Source organism: Pimephales promelas, chromosome 6 (genome assembly GCF_988280905.1).
Source record: "Pimephales promelas chromosome 6, fPimPro1.hap1.1, whole genome shotgun sequence".
Lineage (NCBI taxonomy): Eukaryota > Metazoa > Chordata > Actinopteri > Cypriniformes > Leuciscidae > Pimephales > Pimephales promelas.
Genome location: NC_142774.1, coordinates 4,221,372 through 4,242,654, shown reverse-complemented (window position 1 = coordinate 4,242,654; position 21,283 = coordinate 4,221,372). Strand labels below are relative to the sequence as shown.

Here is a 21,283-nt window from a genome sequence, read left to right as displayed (position 1 = left end):
AAAATTTCGACCAGAAAAAAAAACGACAGTGTTACCCCTTACGTTTTTTTTTTTGGGCGAAAAATTAATTTTCCCCAATCTTCTCAAAACTCTGGATTCTGATAGAGGGCCATGAGACTTAGACCTGAGTGCAAAAATGGAGGCTTTAGACCCTTCCAGAGCTGAGATATCGAAACTCAAAATTTTGACCAGAAAAAAAAACGACAGTGTTACCCCTTACGTTTTTTTTTTTTGGGCGAAAAATTAAGTTTCCCCAATCTTCTCAAAACTCTGGATTCTGATAGAGGGCCATGAGACTTAGATATGAGTGCAAAAATGGAGGCTCTAGACCCTTCCAGAGCTGAGATATCGAAAATCAAAATTTCCACCAGAAAAAAAAAAACGACAGTGTTACCCCTTACGTTTTTTTTTTTTTGGGCGAAAAATTAAGTTTCCCCAATCTTCTCAAAACTCTGGATTCTGATAGAGGGCCATGAGACTTAGACCTGAGTGCAAAAATGGAGGCTCTAGACCCTTCCAGAGCTGAGATATCGAAAATCAAAATTTCGACCAGAAAAAAAAACGACAGTGTTACCCCTTACGTTTTTTTTTTTGGGCGAAAAATTAATTTTCCCCAATCTTCTCAAAACTCTGGATTCTGATAGAGGGCCATGAGACTTAGACCTGAGTGCAAAAATGGAGGCTCTAGACCCTTCCAGAGCTGAGATATCGAAAATCAAAATTTCGACCAGAAAAAAAAACGACAGTGTTACCCCTTACGTTTTTTTTTTTGGGCGAAAAATTAATTTTCCCCAATCTTCTCAAAACTCTGGATTCTGATAGAGGGCCATGAGACTTAGACATGAGTGCAAAAATGGAGGCTTTAGACCCTTCCAGAGCTGAGATATCGAAAATCAAAATTTCGACCAGAAAAAAAAACGACAGTGTTACCCCTTACGTTTTTTTTTTTTTGGGCGAAAAATTAATTTTCCCCAATCTTCTCAAAACTCTGGATTCTGATAGAGGGCCATGAGACTTAGACCTGAGTGCAAAAATGGAGGCTCTAGACCCTTCCAGAGCTGAGATATCGAAAATCAAAATTTCGACCAGAAAAAAAACCGACAGTGTTACCCCTTACGTTTTTTTTTTTTGTGCGAAAAATTAATTTTCCCCAATCTTCTCAAAACTCTGGATTCTGATAGAGGGCCATGAGACTTAGACCTGAGTGCGAAAATGAAGGCTTTAGACCCTTCCAGAGCTGAGATATTGAGATATTTATAATGGCATAAATGCTACGTGGGATCTCAATATCTCAGCTCAGGAAGGGTCTAGAGACTCCATTTTTGCACTCAGGTCTAAGTCTCATGGCCCTCTATCAGAATCCAAAGTTTCAAGAAGATTGGAGAAACTTATTTTTTCGCACAAAAAAAGTACCTGTTTTGACCTGATGTCCATTGGAATGGACAAAAAAATCACAATGAAAAAAATTATATATATAAAAAAATCATTTGTTTTCATTTATAGAAACCTCATGAGATGGGAAAATGTACTTTTATATTTTTCAGAAACTTGAAACATAATTCAGGTCTGAGGGGGTTAATGTTTATGATATCATGATGTTCATTGGTTAAACTCATTTTTGTGACACAACAATGTAATAGCATTTTGCTTCTTAGCCATGCAGATTTTATGACCATATTTGAATCTTACATCACAAGATAAGTTAAGATCATCAAGTAAAGGAAAAAGGGTGACCAGCTATAGGATGGAAGACGTGCATTAATTTTTTTTTTTTTCCAAAACTAATATTTTAACTAATTCTTATTGCCAAAGCTCTAAGGAAAAGACGCAAACATTGCGTAATAATGTTCAATCACTAATTTTATTCTTCAACATCAGGTATGAATCCAACACTATAAAATGAATGGGGTAATAAGGAATAAAAAGTTACATCTTCAAAACCAAACACCGTTTATAAATAAAACAACACAGTGTTACATTGACATTTGTGCATAAAAATGCTGTACTTTGGAATTGAGTTGAGGTCTGAATAATAATATTCACAGAACAGATTAGACATTAAATATGTGTTTATAGGCCACATCGAAAAATTGTGCAGAAGATAACGACGGGTGAGGGTTTAATACAACTTAAACGCATTTCAACAAGCAAAGAGGTTGAATCATCTGCATACAGAACAGACACAACTTCCTAAGATCTTATGAACAGAAACGTCAACTTCCTGAGATGGGTAAACATGAAGAAGCAGGAGTCATGTGTGCATGACCAAAACCTTCAAGTGTGATGGGGAAGTTTAAAATATCACTTCTAAAGTATTATTAGTAATACTTAGCGTAAGTCTTTTCCCTGACCGGGTAAATGTAGCTAAACAACCAGCTATGCACCCTTGATGTACACTACAGTTGTTGCTTAATTATTTATATTCAAATAACGTTTCATGCACGTTGTACATCTCTCAACTAAAAACTATCATGAAGTCAATGAAAAAAAAGAAAACAAAATCAACTGTTGCGGTTTCCCATTGTCTTTGAAATGATGCTGGAATGCTGAAGTCACTTTTCCGGGTCCACGTTCATGACGAGCGTGACCTCCGGCACCTGAAGTTGCCCTTTGACCTTGTCGTGAAACTTCTCTCTGTATCGATTGAACTCCATGATGCTCTCCGGCTCCTCTTCCAACCAGAACTTATCGAACTCGTACGCTAGGTAACCTACAAACAGACAGAGGAAACACGTGACCATAATGGAGAGGATTTTCTGAGCGAAAAACAGACCAAACAAAGAAAAAAAAAAAAACATTTTTGTTTTGTTTTACATGAAAGAAACATAAGCCTATTTTAGGACCCTTGAATATTTACTTTAATATAAGGCTATATTAGTAGTAATATATAATACTCAAATAGGAATAAATGCAGTATAACATAAGCAAAAAAAAAAAAAATACTACTAATTAAAAGAAAAGAAATAAGTAATGTTAAAGTATAAATTGTGAAGTATTTGTTTTTTTAATCAACACAGACTACATTTCTGCTGAATTTAAAAATGTATTTTTTTACAGTATTTTTTTATAATATTTTTTTAAAGAAACAAGAACAAGAAAATGTAATGCAAACAAATATAGCAAAATACAATTTCTAATTTTTCATTTTGGAATGAAATATTATTAGTAGTGCTGTCAAACGATTAAAATATTTAATCACGATTAATCGCATTAATGTCATAGTTAACTCGCGATTAATCGCACATTTTTATCTATTCTAAATGTCTTTTGATTTCTTTTTGTTGCATTATTTTTTCTCATTTTAATGTTCTTATCAACATGGGCTTGTTTAGTGCAAATGTTTTTTTATTATTATTATTGAAAATACCATTGGAATAGTGCTCAATTTCACACTAACATATAATCTCTCACACAATGTAACACTGTTTATCAATAAAAGGGTGAAAGAAATACTGACGAGGTCCTGATATTGACGAGGGGGTGAAGAATTTGCATCATCTGTGTGTGTGTGTGTGTGTGTTTGCTTGGCCATCATCAAGTGGTGTTTCGGATGTGCTGCGATGATGATAGCTCAGTTCACAACGACAAAACCCACAGATCACTTGGTCTTGTCAATGGGACAATATGGCAACTTTTTAAAAGTAAACTTTCCATTCAGAATCTTCTAAGGGCATCCATTTCGGCATCTCGCGCTCGTCATCCACTCAAAAGTAACGTTACTATTTGGCCGGCTCGCAAGCCGAAACGAGTGTGTGCGGCACAAAACGAAAGGGGTACCACTGTCGTTTTTTTTTTGGGTCGAAATTTTGAGTTGCTCTGATCTTCTTAAAACTCTGGATTCTGATAGAGGGCCATGAGACTTAGACCTGAGTGCATGGAGGCTCTAGACCCTTCCAGAGCTGAGATATCGAAAATCAAAATTTCGACCAGAAAAAAAACCCGACAGTGTTACCCCTTACGTTTTTTTTTTTTGGGCGAAAAATTAAGTTTCCCCAATCTTCTTGAAACTCTGGATTCTGATAGAGGGTCATGGGACTTAGACCTGAGCGCAAAAATGGAGGCTCTAGACCCTTCCTGAGCTGAGATATCGAAACTCAAAATTTCGACCAGAAAAAAAAACGACAGTGTTACCCCTTACGTTTTTTTTTTTGGGCGAAAAATTAAGTTTCCCCAATCTTCTTGAAACTCTGGATTCTGATAGAGGGTCATGGGACTTAGACCTGAGTGCAAAAATGGAGGCTCTAGACCCTTCCAGAGCTGAGATATCGAAAATCAAAATTTTGACCAGAAAAAAAAAAACGACAGTGTTACCCCTTACGTTTTTTTTTTTTGGGCAAAAAATTAAGTTTCCCCAATCTTCTTGAAACTCTGGATTCTGATAGAGGGTCATGGGACTTAGACCTGAGTGCAAAAATGGAGGCTCTAGACCCTTCCTGAGCTGAGATATCGAAACTCAAAATTTCGACCAGAAAAAAAAACGACAGTGTTACCCCTTACGTTTTTTTTTTTGGGGCGAAAAATTAAGTTTCCCCAATCTTCTTGAAACTCTGGATTCTGATAGAGGGTCATGAGACTTAGACCTGAGTGCAAAAATGGAGGCTCTAGACCCTTCCAGAGCTGAGATATCGAAAATCAAAATTTCGACCAGAAAAAAAAAAACGACAGTGTTACCCCTTACGTTTTTTTTTTTTGGGCGAAAAATTAAGTTTCCCCAATCTTCTTGAAACTCTGGATTCTGATAGAGGGTCATGGGACTTAGACCTGAGTGCAAAAATGGAGGCTCTAGACCCTTCCAGAGCTGAGATATCGAAACTCAAAATTTCGACCAGAAAAAAAACGACAGTGTTACCCCTTACGTTTTTTTTTTTTTGGGCGAAAAATTAAGTTTCCCCAATCTTCTTGAAACTCTGGATTCTGATAGAGGGTCATGGGACTTAGACCTGAGTGCAAAAATGGAGGCTCTAGACCCTTCCTGAGCTGAGATATCGAAACTCAAAATTTCGACTAGAAAAAAAAACGACAGTGTTACCCCTTACGTTTTTTTTTTTTGGGCGAAAAATTAAGTTTCCCCAATCTTCTTGAAACTCTGGATTCTGATAGAGGGTCATGGGACTTAGACCTGAGTGCAAAGATGGAGGCTCTAGACCCTTCCTGAGCTGAGATATCGAAACTCAAAATTTCGACCAGAAAAAAAAACGACAGTGTTACCCCTTACGTTTGTTTTTTTTGGGCGAAAAATTAAGTTTCCCCAATCTTCTTGAAACTCTGGATTCTGATAGAGGGTCATGAGACTTAGACCTGAGTGCAAAAATGGAGGCTCTAGACCCTTCCAAAGCCGAGATATCGAAACTCAAAATTTCGACCAGAAAAAAAAACGACAGTGTTACCCCTTACGTTTTTTTTTTTGGGCGAAAAATTAATTTTCCCCAATCTTCTCAAAACTCTGGATTCTGATAGAGGGCCATGAGACTTAGACCTGAGTGCAAAAATGGAGGCTCTAGACCCTTCCTGAGCTGAGATATCAAAACTCAAAATTTCGACTAGAAAAAAAAAACGACAGTGTTACCCCTTACGTTTTTTTTTTTTGGGCGAAAAATTAAGTTTCCCCAATCTTCTTGAAACTCTGGATTCTGATAGAGGGTCATGGGACTTAGACCTGAGTGCAAAAATGGAGGCTCTAGACCCTTCCTGAGCTGAGATATCGAAACTCAAAATTTCGACCAGAAAAAAAAACGACAGTGTTACCCCTTACGTTTTTTTTTGGGGCGAAAAATTAAGTTTCCCCAATCTTCTTGAAACTCTGGATTCTGATAGAGGGTCATGAGACTTAGACCTGAGTGCAAAAATGGAGGCTCTAGACCCTTCCAGAGCTGAGATATCGAAAATCAAAATATCGACCAGAAAAAAAAAACGACAGTGTTACCCCTTACGTTTTTTTTTTTTTTGGGGCGAAAAATTAAGTTTCCCCAATCTTCTTGAAACTCTGGATTCTGATAGAGGGTCATGGGACTTAGACCTGAGTGCAAAAATGGAGGCTCTAGACCCTTCCAGAGCTGAGATATCGAAACTCAAAATTTCGACCAGAAAAAAAAACGACAGTGTTACCCCTTACGTTTTTTTTTTTTTGGCGAAAAATTAAGTTTCCCCAATCTTCTTGAAACTCTGGATTCTGATAGAGGGTCATGGGACTTAGACCTGAGTGCAAAAATGGAGGCTCTAGACCCTTCCAGAGCTGAGATATCGAAACTCAAAATTTCGACTAGAAAAAAAAAAGACAGTGTTACCCCTTACGTTTTTTTTTTTTGGGCGAAAAATTAAGTTTCCCCAATCTTCTTGAAACTCTGGATTCTGATAGAGGGTCATGGGACTTAGACCTGAGTGCAAAAATGGAGGCTCTAGACCCTTCCTGAGCTGAGATATCGAAACTCAAAATTTCGACCAGAAAAAAAACGACAGTGTTACCCCTTACGTTTTTTTTTTTTGGGCGAAAAATTAAGTTTCCCCAATCTTCTTGAAACTCTGGATTCTGATAGAGGGTCATGGGACTTAGAACTGAGTGCAAAAATGGAGGCTCTAGACCCTTCCTGAGCTGAGATATCGAAACTCAAAATTTCGACTAGAAAAAAAAACGACAGTGTTACCCCTTACGTTTTTTTTTTTTGGGCGAAAAATTAAGTTTCCCCAATCTTCTTGAAACTCTGGATTCTGATAGAGGGTCATGGGACTTAGACCTGAGTGCAAAAATGGAGGCTCTAGACCCTTCCAGAGCTGAGATATCGAAACTCAAAATTTCGACCAGAAAAAAAACGACAGTGTTACCCCTTACGTTTTTTTTTTTTTGGGCGAAAAATTAAGTTTCCCCAATCTTCTTGAAACTCTGGATTCTGATAGAGGGTCATGGGACTTAGACCTGAGTGCAAAAATGGAGGCTCTAGACCCTTCCAGAGCTGAGATATTGAGATCCCACGTAGCATTTATGCCATTATAAATATCTCAATATCTCAGCCCTGAGATATTTACCTTACTCTTCTTCGACCAAAGCGCAAGCGGATCTAGCTAGAACGGAAACAAAACAACAGGCACGCTGCAAACACACGTTTGGGCTTGCGAGCCGGCTTTGAGTGGATGACGAGTGCGAGACGCCGAAATGGATAAAAGCATGTGAAAAAACTACAAAGTTTGCTAAGACAAAAAGGCCGTTAATCGCGCGATAAAAAAATTAACGCCGTTAAAATGGGTTTGCGTTAACGCCGTTAATAATGCGTTAAACTGACAGCCCTAATTATTAGACCATGATTTTCACCAATTTTGTCTCTACCACTCTTCTAAAAGAAATGGGTAACACTTTACAATAAGGTTCATTAGTTAACATTGGTTAACTACATTAGTTAACATGTACTAAGAATGAACAATACTTCTTCAGCATTTATTAATCTTAGTTAATCTTAATTCCAACATTTACTAATACGTTATTAAAATCAAAGGTTGTATTAGTTAATGCACTGAACTAACATGAACGCACAAAGAACAGCTGTATTTGTATTAACTAACAAAGATTAATAAACACTGCATTGCTCATCGTTAGTTCATGTTAGTTAATGCATTTACTAATGTTAACTAATGAATCTTATTGTAAAGTGTTACCATGAAATGTAATACACTATTTTTACAGTGATGTGAATAAGTTTGGACACCCATGCTAAAGTTGCCTAAAAAGAGGAATAAAAAAAAAAATCATCTTTTGGATATTGATCTTAATGCATTAAATTCTTGTCTTAATGCCATGTGAATGGTGTGTGATGATGTGGGGATATTTTAATTCCAAAGGCCAAGGGAACTTTATCAGGATGCATATTATCCTGGATCCATGAAATAACTGGCTTTTAAAAATAAAAATCTGCCTGACTCTATGGGAATTTAACATAGGGGTGTCCTGACTTATGCACCCTGTATTTTAAGGAAAAACATTTATTTATTTATGATACATTATTCATTCACAAAGAAAATTTGTGTCCTTAAAGGTTGGAGTTTTCCTCATTTTTCTAATTAAGGCATTAAGATCAATATCCAAAAGATGATTTTTTATTCCTCTTTTTAGGCAACTTTAGCATGGATGTCCAAACTTATTCACATCACTGTAAATATTTCAATGGAAGTGATTTTTTCTTGATATATTTTCAAATATAAATCTATCCATCTATAACGTGTGTGTGTGTGTGTACTCACAGTAGAACTGATGGAAGTCCTGCATTTGTGGTTTTCCAGAGACTGTGTTATAGAAATGAAGCTTCAGAGCGTCACTCTTCATCAAGCTGTACGCCATCTCAGTCAGATTGATGCCCACTATGGCATACGAGTACCTGAAATTAAACAACTATCAATTTCACGAACTTTGTGAGTGATGATGCAGAGTAACACTTGACTGTCTGACGTAGAGGACTTACCCTAGCGTGGGGTGATTCGCATGTGACAGGACCTGTCGGGCCGCGTCGGTGTATTTCTCACTGAAAAAACTGAGGAGACAAAGAAAAGCATGCCATGAATGATCAAAAAAATCCCCCTTCCTGTAATTCATCATAATCAGAAAGGGTCTTCATACAGAAGGTTTGTGAGTCCCAGCATCCCCATCCCTCTGAAATCAGTCTTCGGGTCATCGCCCTGAAAGCCGATGTTTCCCCACTGCTTCGTGATCCTCGATTCCAGCTTCTCTGATGGCATCAACAGCTCCCACAACTGGAGGAGAGCAAACACACACACACACACACACACACACACACACACACACACACACACACACACACACACACACACACACACACACAGCAGTCAGAGCTGAAGCTCAAAACATAGTCCGGTATGACATCAGACTGTAAACCATCGATCACCTTCAGAAGCATGTTCTCATGTTCCTCGGTTTCAGAGTCGAAAACCTGTTTTCTTAGTTCCTCAACCGCCTCGAACAGATTGTTATATCCGTTGATTTGCAACAAGCATTGACGAAGATTCGCTTTAAACCTGTAAGAGATGTTAAACTGCTGTTAGACCTTGATCATATCCACAACACATACACATATCTATAGTATTAGTTGGATATGCAGCTGATATTAAAATGCGTTTCGGTCGATTGGATCACAAATGGATTACACTAAATACAGGTGAAGAATGTATTCAAAATGCTATTTTAATATTAATTTTGTTTTAATTACGGAAAACTGATTATTTTAACTAGATTTTTACATGAATACATTGAAAAATATTATGTTGTTTTTATGATAATAATTATATATTTATTATTATATATAATAATAATTATTATTATATTTGTAATGTGTAATCTGTGTTTTGTAAAAAAAAAAAGTTTCTTAACTATAGATATACTGTTAAAAACAAAATCTTACAAAAACATTTAACATCAAACTTGGCAAAAGAGGCTATTTGGTCAAAAATGATGGTTCCTTTAATCATTAAAATGTCAGAGCAAAAATATAATAAATTGTGAACAAAATAAAAAACGTGAACGTCTCCACTTTTAAGTCCATTTTCCCAACTGAATGAAGTTAAAGAAATCTTAACAGAGCCTCACGTGGGATCTTTCTGCTCCTTGATTCTCTTTTCCCGGATTATTTGAGCCAGATGGTCCTCCAATTCACTCTCCTTCAAAGACAAAGCTGCTCGCAATACCTGATCAAACACAAACATTTAAAGCGGATCGATCTTGGCTAAAGATTGCGGTCCACATCAATGTTTAGCTAGCACTTAGACAAAAAAAGTGTTGAAGCAAACAGACTGTCTTTACACATACCTTGCTTTTGGAGGACTTCAGAGAATACTCTGCAAAGAAAGGCAAAAACGACAGGTTTGCAAAAGTGATGCATGGCAATTCAAATACTGCCTTAAAAGAACACATTTCAACCATTTATAATCACTACAAACTGGTCACTGCATGAACACAACTTACATATTTGGTTAAACAATACCTTGAAAGGGATAATTCACCCCAAAAAAATGAAAACTCTGTCATATTTACTAAAACCCATGTCTTTCCAAACCCGTAAGACTTTCGTTCGCCTTCAGAAAACAAGATATTTTTAATGAAATCTGACAGATTTCTGTCCCTCCATTGACACAACTACCGGTTTGACACTTCAAAAATATCATAAAGAGAGATTGTAAAACTAATCCATATGAATTGAGAGGTTAGTCCAAATCTTCTAATGACAAACAGATTGAATTTCGGCTTTTTATTCACATATTGGCACCTCAGTGGTTCTCACACTACAAACGACCATCGTGTGAATAGTAGTCCTCAATCGGGTCATGGGGTCTATATGACCCCAATCGACTTTTACTTAATAATAAAAAAGGTTCCCTTCATCTCAGTGGAAAAGGATTTTGTGACTTTTCAAACATTATCTATCTATACACACACACACACACACAAAAAAAAAACTGGGCTTGATTCGGTTGTTCTGAAGGTATGTAAAAAAAAAATGTAATGAACTTTGAAAATGAAATGGGAAATGTGAAAAAAAAAACGAGATATATTTTCTTCATGCGTCAAAAAAATAAGGCATAAATCTGAAAATTTTTACACAGAAATGAAGGCCTAGAGCATAAAAGCAATGTATCATAAAAAAATAATATTTTATATGCAAGCTAATGGTGTAGTTGAGGAATTGTGTGGTATATGGATACAAAAGTACTTTATATCTCCAAAAACACAGCATTAATGAATAGATGAGAAGTAAACAAAAAATATATATATAGTATTTGTATGATCAAAAATCTATATGGATAAGAAGACCATTTGAAGGTTAAAAGCCTAACTTAAATCTGTTCGTATAAATCTTTCACTCTTGAGAAAATTTGGACTAAACTGCTAAATTCATATGGATTTACGATGTCTTTATAAACTTTCTGAAGCGTTAAAGTGGAAATAAATCTTGTGTTTGGAGCGAAAGTTAAACCTGAGGGTGATTAATGACCGGATTTTTCGTTTCGGGTGAACTATCCCTTTAACTATTCGCCATATATTAATTTTTAAGGCATACATAAACAAGTCTAGTCCACATATATCCTGATTCCTCACCTATTTGTGATGTCCTCAGAGCTCCGGCTTTGCATCGGGCACAAATGCGCTGTAACTCGCATCTTCCAGTGAGAATCCGGAGGAACCATTTCAGCCAGAAACGCAGACAGGAGGAATAGAAACATTGCCAGATACACCCCAACATCCTCTGAACACAAACACCATCCGTTAGTTTCAGTCCAACTACTGCACTTTCTCCCACACGCAGTATTTGGCACGCAACAGGAATGCAAAGTCCACAATATGGACACTTTCCATTCATTTTCTTAGACTGCATTTAAGCTCATTCACACAGCTCTTACTGTCTCAACGTCTACACATAAATAATGTATACTTCATTCAATGCAAATGAGCTGCTGATCCTTGTACTAGGTCAAAACAACAAGCATTCGGGTATGGAATAAGCATTACTAGTAATCTATTAACCAATAAGATCTGTGCATGACTGTTTACACTGTCCACCATCAAATCAGCCCTCAGAACTCACACAAAGCACACAAACTTTTTAACTACACGACTAATTTAGCTTATGCATAACACAAAAATTATCCTTTAAGAAAACCAGCCGGACAACAACACAACAGGTTGCTCATGCACGAGACAGACATTGGGCATCAAAAACACAAATAAGACGCATAATATTCAACTGATAAAGCAAATCATATGACACTGCCTCCGTTTAAACTGCTTCACGTTGAGTCGTTGCTTTCAATAATATGTACAAAATGTTATAAAGTAGAGTAACTGTATGGATCACACTTACTAGCAGTCACTTCGCCCGGAAATGATTCAGATTGGTGCGCATGCGCAGAATAACAGAGGGCGCAAGCTGGCGCAAGCAAGCCTTTCTGTGACAGGTCACTTTTTATTCTCAATACATATAATTTAATCTTTACCACAAAATATACATCGATCATTTAGAGCATTTTATTTATATAAAGACTACACTTTTTGAAAAGGGTTAGAGTAAGAATCACTTGTCCCAGCAGCGCCATCTTTGAAAGCGAGGCTGAGAGGGATTGACATTCTCTCCTCAGTGGGCTGTACTGTTATTTAATGTGTTTTTGAATTGTTCTGACGACAAAACAAAGCAAAATTTTATTTTCAAGGAATTTCAAAATACAAAAAAAAACTACAGACAATTAACGCGAGCTGAGGAAAATTATTAATTTATTGGTAAGACGTTTTATATTCCCAGCGCTCCTCGTCGTAATTGTATTTTTACTAGTAAGAATTATTAGATAGCTATAAGAACGCATTTGGAAAGCTCTGCAATTAATTATACATATTTCTTTGACTAGTAAAAGCTGAATTAGTAAGCTCTTATTGTAATGGTCAGCCTACTAATAAGTCAATAGTCATGACTAGTAAAAAATGTTGAGATCTATAGTAAATGTAACTGAATTTGAGATTTTTCTAATAGTAATTGTTACTAATAATAACTGAACTTGAGCTCTCCAATTTAATTCGTACTACTAAAAATGCTATTTCAATGAGTATACTCTGGTCATATGACATGGCCATGATCTGAGCTTTTTATAATATGTTATTGAAAACATGTTCCCACATCCTTTGAATATCCAAAAAAAGTTACTTAAAAAGAAAAAGTAATCTGATTACGTAACCCAAACACTGAAAACAACAAAGTACAGAAAGCACTTAGTTCTATTAAGTTATATTTTTTAGAGTGAGAAGTCTTCTGTGAACAAAAATACAATAGACCAAACACAAACCAGGTTTTCAGCAAAATAATTCATGAATTATAAACTAACTCAGGAAGAAAAAAAAAGGCATACAGGGAAACAAAGAAAATATCTCACTAGTACAAATCAGACCAGTCACACACCCTGTGAAGTGCAGTGTATTTAGTGACAGACCAGAGTAACACCATCACAATCAAAACTTGTGGTTCTCTGCATGTATTTTACTTCTATATCCATCAGGAGGCACTAACGAGCTGAAGCGTAATAATGGCAGGTCCAGAGAGCGGTGGCCATCTTTGGGGAACCTCATGGGTGGAGGTGGAGGCGGGAATCTGGACAAGTTTACACCACTGCCGTCATCATTTCCTGTGTTGTTGTTGTCGTCGTCGCCATTAGCAACAGCATTCACGACACTGCTAATGCTAGTTTTCTGACAACGAAGCAGGAACACCCGCCTAAAGTGTCGACGGTACAGATAAAGGATCACCAACAGCATTAGCAAGATCAGAAACACGAGCAGGCCACAGATGGCGTAAACACCCCGGAGGATTGTGGGAGCTGATGTATCGTTACAGTCTAAAAAGTGAGTGGAGAGGAAAAAAGTTTTTTTATTATTTAACATGAGAGCGGACTAATCACCCATAAACAGTGTGGACCTGTCAATATAAACTTCTGAATATCAGTCTCTTACCAGGTTCGGCAAACGCCGCGCAATCGCTCGCTCCCTTGCGGTAACCATGGAGACAGCGACAGGAGTATGAGCCGAACTGGTTCACACACTCGGCGTGAGCGTCACACACCACCATTTGTGTCTCACACTCATTAATGTCTGTCCAAACACACACAGAAATTGACAGACTGATTCTAGACTAGTTCTTAAATGCAGTCTTATGAAAGCGGAACCTGAAAAGTCATGTGACTCACCTTCAGTTGAGACCGATGCAATGACGCCCTGAGTTCTGCTGGTTTGGGATTTGATGGTTCTTCCCTGTAGCTCCCGCAGAGCCGACTGAACATCCCCTACAGTGGCCTTCTGAAACCTCAGCCACACGATGAAGAAAACACCAGAACTCAACCTGCAAACAAACCCATGAACAGTGCGTCAGCACACCTTCTAGAAGAAGCTCCCAGTGAACATGCTTCAGGAAGTGCTCACTTCTTCAGTCGTTTGAAGTCCTGGCTCTTCAGGGTGAGGAGTCCACACGCTTCCAGTATCTGTAAATCAATTTTGAGCCCAAAATTAGCCAGATTGACAATTCTCTTTAACCAGTTAACTGTCACCGTTGACACTTGCCATTATATTTTTAAAACAATAATATCTTAGAAAAGACCTTAAGTAATATTGACAAACTATATATCATTTGAAAGCTTACAATCTCTAGTTTCCATATTTGGTGACTGATTTTCAAAATAATTTACACACGAGCCGTAATTTATCAATTTGCAACAAGAATATTTTCATACTCATAAAGCGTGTTTAGACCTTTATTTTGAAATAGCAATGAACATGAAAAATCATGAAAAAAAGTTAGAAACCTCAGTTTGATTTCATGCCAAGAGTTCAAAAGATAGCATCCATTCAATTATTTTAGAAAAAAAGGTCTGAAAATGTTTTAAATATTATAGAAAAAAATATAGATTCACCATTTGTGTTATGACAATAAGCTATAACGCGCATGCGTGTGCTTTGTATGTGATTCCTAGAGGTTGAATTCATATCAAAATCTGCCAAACTACCCATACTACTTCTGAATAGGATTTCTACTTCATAAATTGTGTGAAATTTGTGAAAATAATGGTTCAGATCACTCAAAACACATATGGAAATGGAGGCGCCCTTATATGGGCAGTAATGGAGTCTGGTTGTGCCCTAGAGAAAAAGTTCAAACTAAATCTCACTGAAAGCTCATTTTTTGAGATATCAACCTAAAATTTGAAACACAACTTGTTCAGATTTTTGGCTTTGATTTTTCTGCAGTTTTAGAGTAGCCCAGGTTTTGAAAATATATATTTTATATAAAATATGAATAATTAATTTTTTTACATTGTACATTTCTATAAACTCAAACTTCTATAACTTTTTTTCTGTTTCACTTTCCTAATTTATTTCACTTCGAGAAAAATCTGCCAAATGTCTTCTTTAAAACGAGACCAATCTTAAGTCTATATTCCAAAGCATTCTTGAATTACAACCATTTAAGATTGAAATGAGCATTTCCATGTCTATTCAAAAAGGGGGGGTGACAGTTAAGAGGTTAATATATATTTAAGGGAATCGCAATTTTTAGGGATACATGTGACCCTGGATCACAAAACCAGTCACTAGTCGCACGGGTCTATTTGTGGCAATAGCCAACAATACATTGTAAGGGTCAAAATGATCGATTTTTCTTTTATGCCAAAAATCATCAGGATATTAAAGCTACACTGTGCAACTCTTTTAGCTAAAAACACTTAGTTCTTTCAAAAATATATGTGCTCATTAATGTACATTTACTTCGTTCAAGTAATAAAGTATTCTCGTGAGTGTATAATATGCCATTGAAAATACATACGGGTAAGGAGTTCTAACGTCGGTCGCCATGTCGCCCCTCCATCTTGAAAGTACATTAGCCAAAGAGGGACATACCCGTTAATTAAAGCTTCGCCTTTCGCGTTTACGTTTCAGTTAACACTCATGGACGAGGTCGAACTGGAAGCCATGTTAATCTTGGACTACATTGGCCACCGTAGGAGTTAAAACTAAATCAATCAAACTAATATTCACTGGATGGTCGTATATCTTTTCACCGCTAGATGGGGGTAAAAATCACACAGTGTAGCTTTAAGTAAAGATCATGTTCCATGAAGATATTTTTTTTTAATATCCTACCGTAAACAATCAAAAAAAAATTGTGAGTGGATGCAGTACAATCACGAAAGGCGATTTTCTCAATGTTTTGATGGTTTTTTTTGCACCCTCAGATTCCAGATTTTCAAATAGTTGCATCTCAGCCAAATATTGTCCTATCCAAACAAACATACAGTACATCAATAGAAACCTTAATTATTCAGCTCAAATATAAAATCTCAAATTAAAAAAAATTGACCCTTGTGACTGGTTTTGTGGTCCAGGGTCACACATAAGGAATCATAATGGTGGACATCACCATGTCCTCGAGGGCAGATCTGAGGGAAGGGGATCCTTCATGATGTTCAGGCTCCAGACGGACCTCGACACCCGCCTCCAGCAGCAGCTCTGAGTGGACAGATGATGTTACGGCAATGTATAGAACATTATTTTGATTTTAATGATAAGTGGCAGCTGAATGATGAGTTTAATGTGTTACTGTCTGTCTCACCGCCAGGTAAATGACTGTAGTGTGTGAGATTTCCTGGGGTCTGCTGGTAGTGAGCTTTCCCTGTGGATGCAAACAACGGTTATTGCAAGAAAACACAAGGTGAAGCTAAAATGTCTTGGTCATATTTAAAACTACTAATTATTATTACTAACGTTTTTTAAACAATAAAATCATTAATATTGGTAATATTACTTTTTGGATGATAATGATGATGATAAAAATAATAACAATAATAATAAATATTAACTTTTTAAACAAATGAATAATTATCTCTTGGAAGATGATTATTACATATTATTATAACAAAAAAAATTGCACAATTAATAATAATAATAATTATTATTCTTTTATTGTTAATGTTACCCCTTTGAATATGATAAAAATAAAAATACATATTATTAATTAAAATAATATTATATACTATAATAATATTATATAATATATTTTAATATATTATAATAATTGTTAAAAAAATTACTTTTTTATTATTATACATTTTTTAAACATGAATAAAATCATTAATATTACTCCTTGGATGATGAAGATATTATTATTAACAATGATAACAATAATAATAATAATAAATATTATCCAAGTGGATTATCATTAACTTTTTATATATTAATATTGTTAATATTACTATCCCTTTGATGATGATAATAATGTTCCACTATTATTATTATTATGCAATATTAACAATATTAATTATTTTATTAGCATTAATAAAATAATTAATAGTTAATACTACCCCTTGCACAATACTAATTTAGTTTATTTTAATACTTTAAGTAATTAGAAAATGTTGGTGTGCTTGATTATCATGACAATAATTACAATAGGAAAACTCCCCAGCGATGGTCATAGAGTCTCTCTTTATGCCAAACGTGATGCTTTTTAAATGTAAAGAATGTGAGTGCACCTTTAGATCTGCGGTGTAATTTGGGTTGTGTGTCGCCGCTCTCAGTCCCTGTCGTCTCCATAGAAACGTCTTCCCCATCATCCCGCTGTCCCACTCTCACCCACCTCACTTCCCCAACACCAGACGCCATTTTGGCTCTGTCCGGCTCGGTCTCATCGGAAGCGCGTGCTTGTGCGTCCACATTCCTGCGCGTGGCAGACGGAGAAAGAGCGACGGGTTTAACAGCTTCGGTCCAGATGCGTGGCATGCGAGTGTGTGCGCTGAGTGTGTCTGCGAGGTGTGTGTGAGCTGCCTGGTATCTGGAGCGGATTCGAGGCGGTCCACTGCCCGGTTGGTTTTGCTGGGTCTCAGGGGCCCACCGACTAGCTCCTTCTTGTGACGTTAGAGAAAAACTATCATCATAGTATGCATCATCATCGGATGAATCCTCACCGTCGTAGCCAGATGCTAGAACGCGAGGAGCTGAATCCATAGATGAATCCGCGGGACTCTTTTCCCAGGATTCCCTTATCCCATAATGGAGTTCATTAGTCTCTGAGGGGGTCTCGGACGCCCCTGACCCGGTCAGATGAGAAGTGGTTTGGATGTTCAGAGCTGGCGGAGCATCTGTAACTGCATCCGCTTCATCTCCATCTAATGCAGCTTCTACCGCGCCTGTAGGGACAGAGAAACACAAAGTACAGCTGGTGTCAACATCTACACACCAGTCTACTGAAAAATACAAATAAAAACTCACCATCATACATGCGTACTGTATTTATTTTTTATTGAAGAGGAAAAACTTAGAGACAAACATCTATATTTTCTATATGAAATATCTAAATACCTTCTATGTGTTTTTATATATCTTATGGAATACACAGTATGCATGCATGTATATACACATTCACAGGAATACACAGTATATACTAGTATGTATCTATATATAAATATATATATATTTTACACACAGAGGAACACACACACATACAGTACATATATAAAAGTGTATCCTCCATAAAATATATATTAAAAAATATTTTATATATATTAAAAAACATAAAAAAATATATTTATTATATCTATATTATTATTTTTATTATATTTATATATTTATATAATTTATTTTTATTATTATTATAATGAGAACAAGCATTTTAGCATATTTAGACTCTCCAAAACATTAAAATATTTTCAATGAAGAGGAAATTATATATATTAACATATTTTATCAAATTTAGTTCACACAACAATATTAAATTCTCACTTACCCTCATGTCATTTCAAACTTTCAAACTAAGACTTTCGTTCATCTTCAGTATCACAAATGACGATCTTCTATTTTTATATTCATATATATATATGTAAATATATATATATATATTTGAAATATATATATATGTGTGTGTGTGTGTGTGTGTGTGTGTACTCAATAAAATATATTAAAAAAAATAAAAAAATATATTATATTTTTTATTATATTTATATAATTTATTTTTATTATTATTGTAATGAGAACAAGTATTTTAGCATATTTAGCCTCTCCAAAATATTGAAATATTTTCAATGAAGAGGAAATAATTATATATATTAACATTTTATAAAAAATAAATGTATATTTTTACAAAATTTTAAAAAGTGTTATACAAATAATTATAATCTTTAAAAAAATTAAAAAATAATAAATCACATTTAGCCCCCAAAATATCTAAATATTAGCTAGCTAGATAGATAATGTATAGTTTATATATAGTTATAGTTTATGTATAGTTTTTGCCTATTATATTCTTACAAACAATTTGACGGCACTAAACTCTAGAGCAGGGTTCACCAATCTCGGTCCTGGAGGGCCACTGTCCCTGCATAGTTTAGCTCCAACCCTGATCAAACACACCTGAGCAAGCTAATCAAGGTCTTCAGAGTCAGTAGAAACTCACAGGTAGGCGTGTTTGATCAGGGTTGGAGCTAAACTCTGCAGGGACAGTGGCCCTCCAGGACCGAGATTGGTGAACCCTGCTCTAGAGTGTGTGTGTGTGTCTGTGAGATATATAAACAATACATTTTTTTAAAAACGTACTCACCATCAAACATGAGATCAGGATTATCCAGTGGCCCGAAAGCTTTATAGCGCCCGTAGAAGCCCCTGTAGGGGACGGGCAGGTTGCCATCGATGAGCAGCACCACCTGGACAGTGTTGGACACCGAGGTGTACCTGGCCTTCCTCCAGCACCTCTCCAGGACCATCTGCCCCCCCGCAGCCGACGGAGACTCGTCCAGGTGGATCTGATCGCTCTTGAGCTGACAGAAGTCTGCTGTCGTGAAGTCCTCAAGGTACAGGTCCACACGCTTCCCAGGACGCACCTGGATGGTCCAGTTGCACCACACGCCGGGGTTTGAGCACAGGTAGTCGGGGGAGAAGAACTCGCCGCTGTCAGCGTGCAGGACCTGATGGCAGCTCCGCAGGGCATGGAACGCGTATTGCTCTCGCCCTCCACCTAACGAGAGAGAGAGAGAGAGAGAGAGATTTTTTTTTTTAATTATGAAAAAATACTTTACTTAAAATTTAGTCTACAAAGAGAGAGAGAGAGATATGAGCACACCTATCCACCAAAATATCTAAACATTTTGTTTAGAGTGAAAAGATCAAATAAAACAAATGTTAATAAATACATATATTTCTTTTCCAAAATTAACATTTAATTTCATAATTTCTTTTTAGCTTTACCACCTCACTCAATGGTCATTATTAAATAATGTTCTATTTTAGGAAAGGGGTCCTTTGCATCAAAAAGAAATCCAGGAGGGCACTAAAGGTTTAGTTCACACAAAAATATTAAAAATATTAAAGGTTTAGTTCACACAATAAGATATAAATCCAGGAGGGCACTAAAGGTTTAGTTCACACAAAAATATTAAAAATATTAAAGGTTTAGTTCACACAATAAAATATAAATCCAGGAGGGCACTAAAGGTTTAGTTCACACAAAAATATAAATATTAACGATTTCTCTCCCTCCATTGACAGGCTACGCAACTACAACTTTGAATTGATATTAAACAGCTCAATTCCATATGAATTTATGACTTTAGTCAAAATTTTTTGAAGAGATACGATCGCTTTATATGATGAACAGATTGAATTTAGTTTTTTTCCTCACGTTTAAACAACTCAGTTGTGGTAAACTGAACCTCAAGCATGTTCTCAGCGAGGTTTTACGCAGCACGTTTGAGTTTCTGTTTATGTCCAATGATCAATGTTTAGGCTATATATAAATGAAAAGCCAATGTTAAATCTGTTCATCATATAAAGCGATCGCGTCTCTACGGAAAATGGACTGAACCGCTCAATTCATACGGATTATTTTTATGATCTCTTTATGAACTTTCTGAAGCGTCAACGTAGAGGGAGATAAATCGCTCTAATTTCAACAAAAAGACCTTAATTTGTATTCTGAGGATGAATGAAAAGTCTTAAGGGTTTGTAACGACATGAGGGTGAGTAAATAATGAAAATTTTTTTTTTTTTGGTTGACTTTAAATCTAAAGCAAGAGCGCCATTTTTTTCATTCATGCAAAAAGTTATCATACTTCTCATGTAAATGTGACTGACATCTGTTTACCTGCGAATGCTTGGCCGTCATTTCTGTTGATCTGCCAAAAACAGAGAGTATATGAGAGAGATGTGAAGCGATCAGATGATTTATGATGACGAGTTACTCACCTCAGCACTGTTTATCAAACGCGTCAAATAGATTAATATCAGAAGAATACATCTACTCATTTTAGAATTATGATCGTGAACTTTCTACGTTGTTTTCAGTTGTTTGTTTTAAAACATAAACGGAAGAAGCTGCCAGCATCACCTGTATTATATCTGCAGTTAATGAGAAGTTTACCTGTCGCGCATGACGTAATGACATGCGACGCTCTCTGGAACCGACAGAGGGCGCTGCTCGATCACGTACACATAATGAGGTCGGCCGTGTCGAATTGGAAGTGCACTAGCGTACTACATACTGTCTAGTATAGTATTCTGCCAACTTTTAAAAACAGCACGTGAAATAGCCTCCTAAACATTTTGTTGTGATAACGTCAAGCTCTGATTCAACACGTAGCAAAGCTACATTTTTCATAATCATTTGTTCATTACTTAAAAGCTTGGTTTTTTTTTTTGCATTAAATTATTACATTGTTTAAATTAATACCTTTTTTTGCGAACTGTGATAACAAATCACTCTAAATTGTAATGTGG

At 36.2% G+C, this 21,283-nt stretch overlaps 2 protein-coding genes across 4 annotated transcripts; both read right to left on the bottom strand.

Annotated features, from left to right (window-relative positions):
- Window positions 1–1,842: 1,842 nt before the first annotated feature.
- Window positions 1,843–11,990, bottom strand: elmod2 (ELMO domain containing 2). 2 transcript variants are annotated; one of them, XM_039685870.2, is made up of 9 exons: window positions 11,853–11,990; window positions 11,090–11,237; window positions 9,803–9,831; window positions 9,584–9,681; window positions 8,886–9,015; window positions 8,600–8,733; window positions 8,445–8,513; window positions 8,227–8,360; window positions 1,843–2,710 (listed from the first exon to the last, which is right to left on the bottom strand). In XM_039685870.2, the coding sequence occupies exons 2-9, from the start codon at window positions 11,232–11,234 to the stop codon at window positions 2,553–2,555; spliced, it is 897 nt and encodes a 298-aa protein (XP_039541804.2). In that variant the 5' UTR covers window positions 11,235–11,237; window positions 11,853–11,990; the 3' UTR covers window positions 1,843–2,552. The 2 variants fall into 2 exon arrangements, with proteins under 2 accessions (XP_039541804.2, XP_088988090.1); XM_089131964.1 differs by having other exon boundaries at window positions 11,763–11,875.
- Window positions 11,991–12,821: 831 nt separating this feature from the next.
- On the bottom strand, window positions 12,822–20,912 carry LOC120489021 (uncharacterized). Of its 2 annotated transcripts, none has more exons than XM_089131962.1 (10): window positions 20,753–20,912; window positions 20,652–20,682; window positions 19,113–19,526; window positions 17,485–17,706; window positions 16,134–16,193; window positions 15,942–16,030; window positions 13,949–14,007; window positions 13,717–13,868; window positions 13,484–13,621; window positions 12,822–13,368 (listed from the first exon to the last, which is right to left on the bottom strand). In XM_089131962.1, exons 1-10 carry the CDS (start codon window positions 20,810–20,812, stop codon window positions 12,986–12,988), a joined length of 1,608 nt encoding a protein of 535 aa, XP_088988088.1. In that variant the 5' UTR covers window positions 20,813–20,912; the 3' UTR covers window positions 12,822–12,985. The 2 variants fall into 2 exon arrangements, with proteins under 2 accessions (XP_088988088.1, XP_039541587.2); XM_039685653.2 differs by having other exon boundaries at window positions 17,053–17,706; window positions 20,753–20,911.
- Between the last annotated feature and the right edge of the window lie 371 nt (window positions 20,913–21,283).

Excerpts from the sequence above, each read along its gene's own strand:
- elmod2 (XM_039685870.2), bottom strand. The coding sequence starts at position 11,234 with ATGTTGGGGTGTATCTGGCAATGTTTCTATTCCTCCTGTCTGCGTTTC. Across the intron at positions 9,016-9,583 it reads AAGGAGCAGAAAGATCCCAC|GTTTAAAGCGAATCTTCGTC; the intron begins GTGAGGCTCTGT and ends CATCTCTTACAG. Across the intron at positions 8,514-8,599 it reads CTGGGACTCACAAACCTTCT|TTTTTTCAGTGAGAAATACA; the intron begins GTATGAAGACCC and ends TTGTCTCCTCAG.
- LOC120489021 (XM_039685653.2), bottom strand. The coding sequence starts at position 20,812 with ATGAGTAGATGTATTCTTCTGATATTAATCTATTTGACGCGTTTGATA. Across the intron at positions 20,683-20,752 it reads GTTTGATAAACAGTGCTGAG|ATCAACAGAAATGACGGCCA; the intron begins GTGAGTAACTCG and ends TGTTTTTGGCAG. Across the intron at positions 17,707-19,112 it reads TCCTGATCTCATGTTTGATG|GCGCGGTAGAAGCTGCATTA; the intron begins GTGAGTACGTTT and ends CTGTCCCTACAG.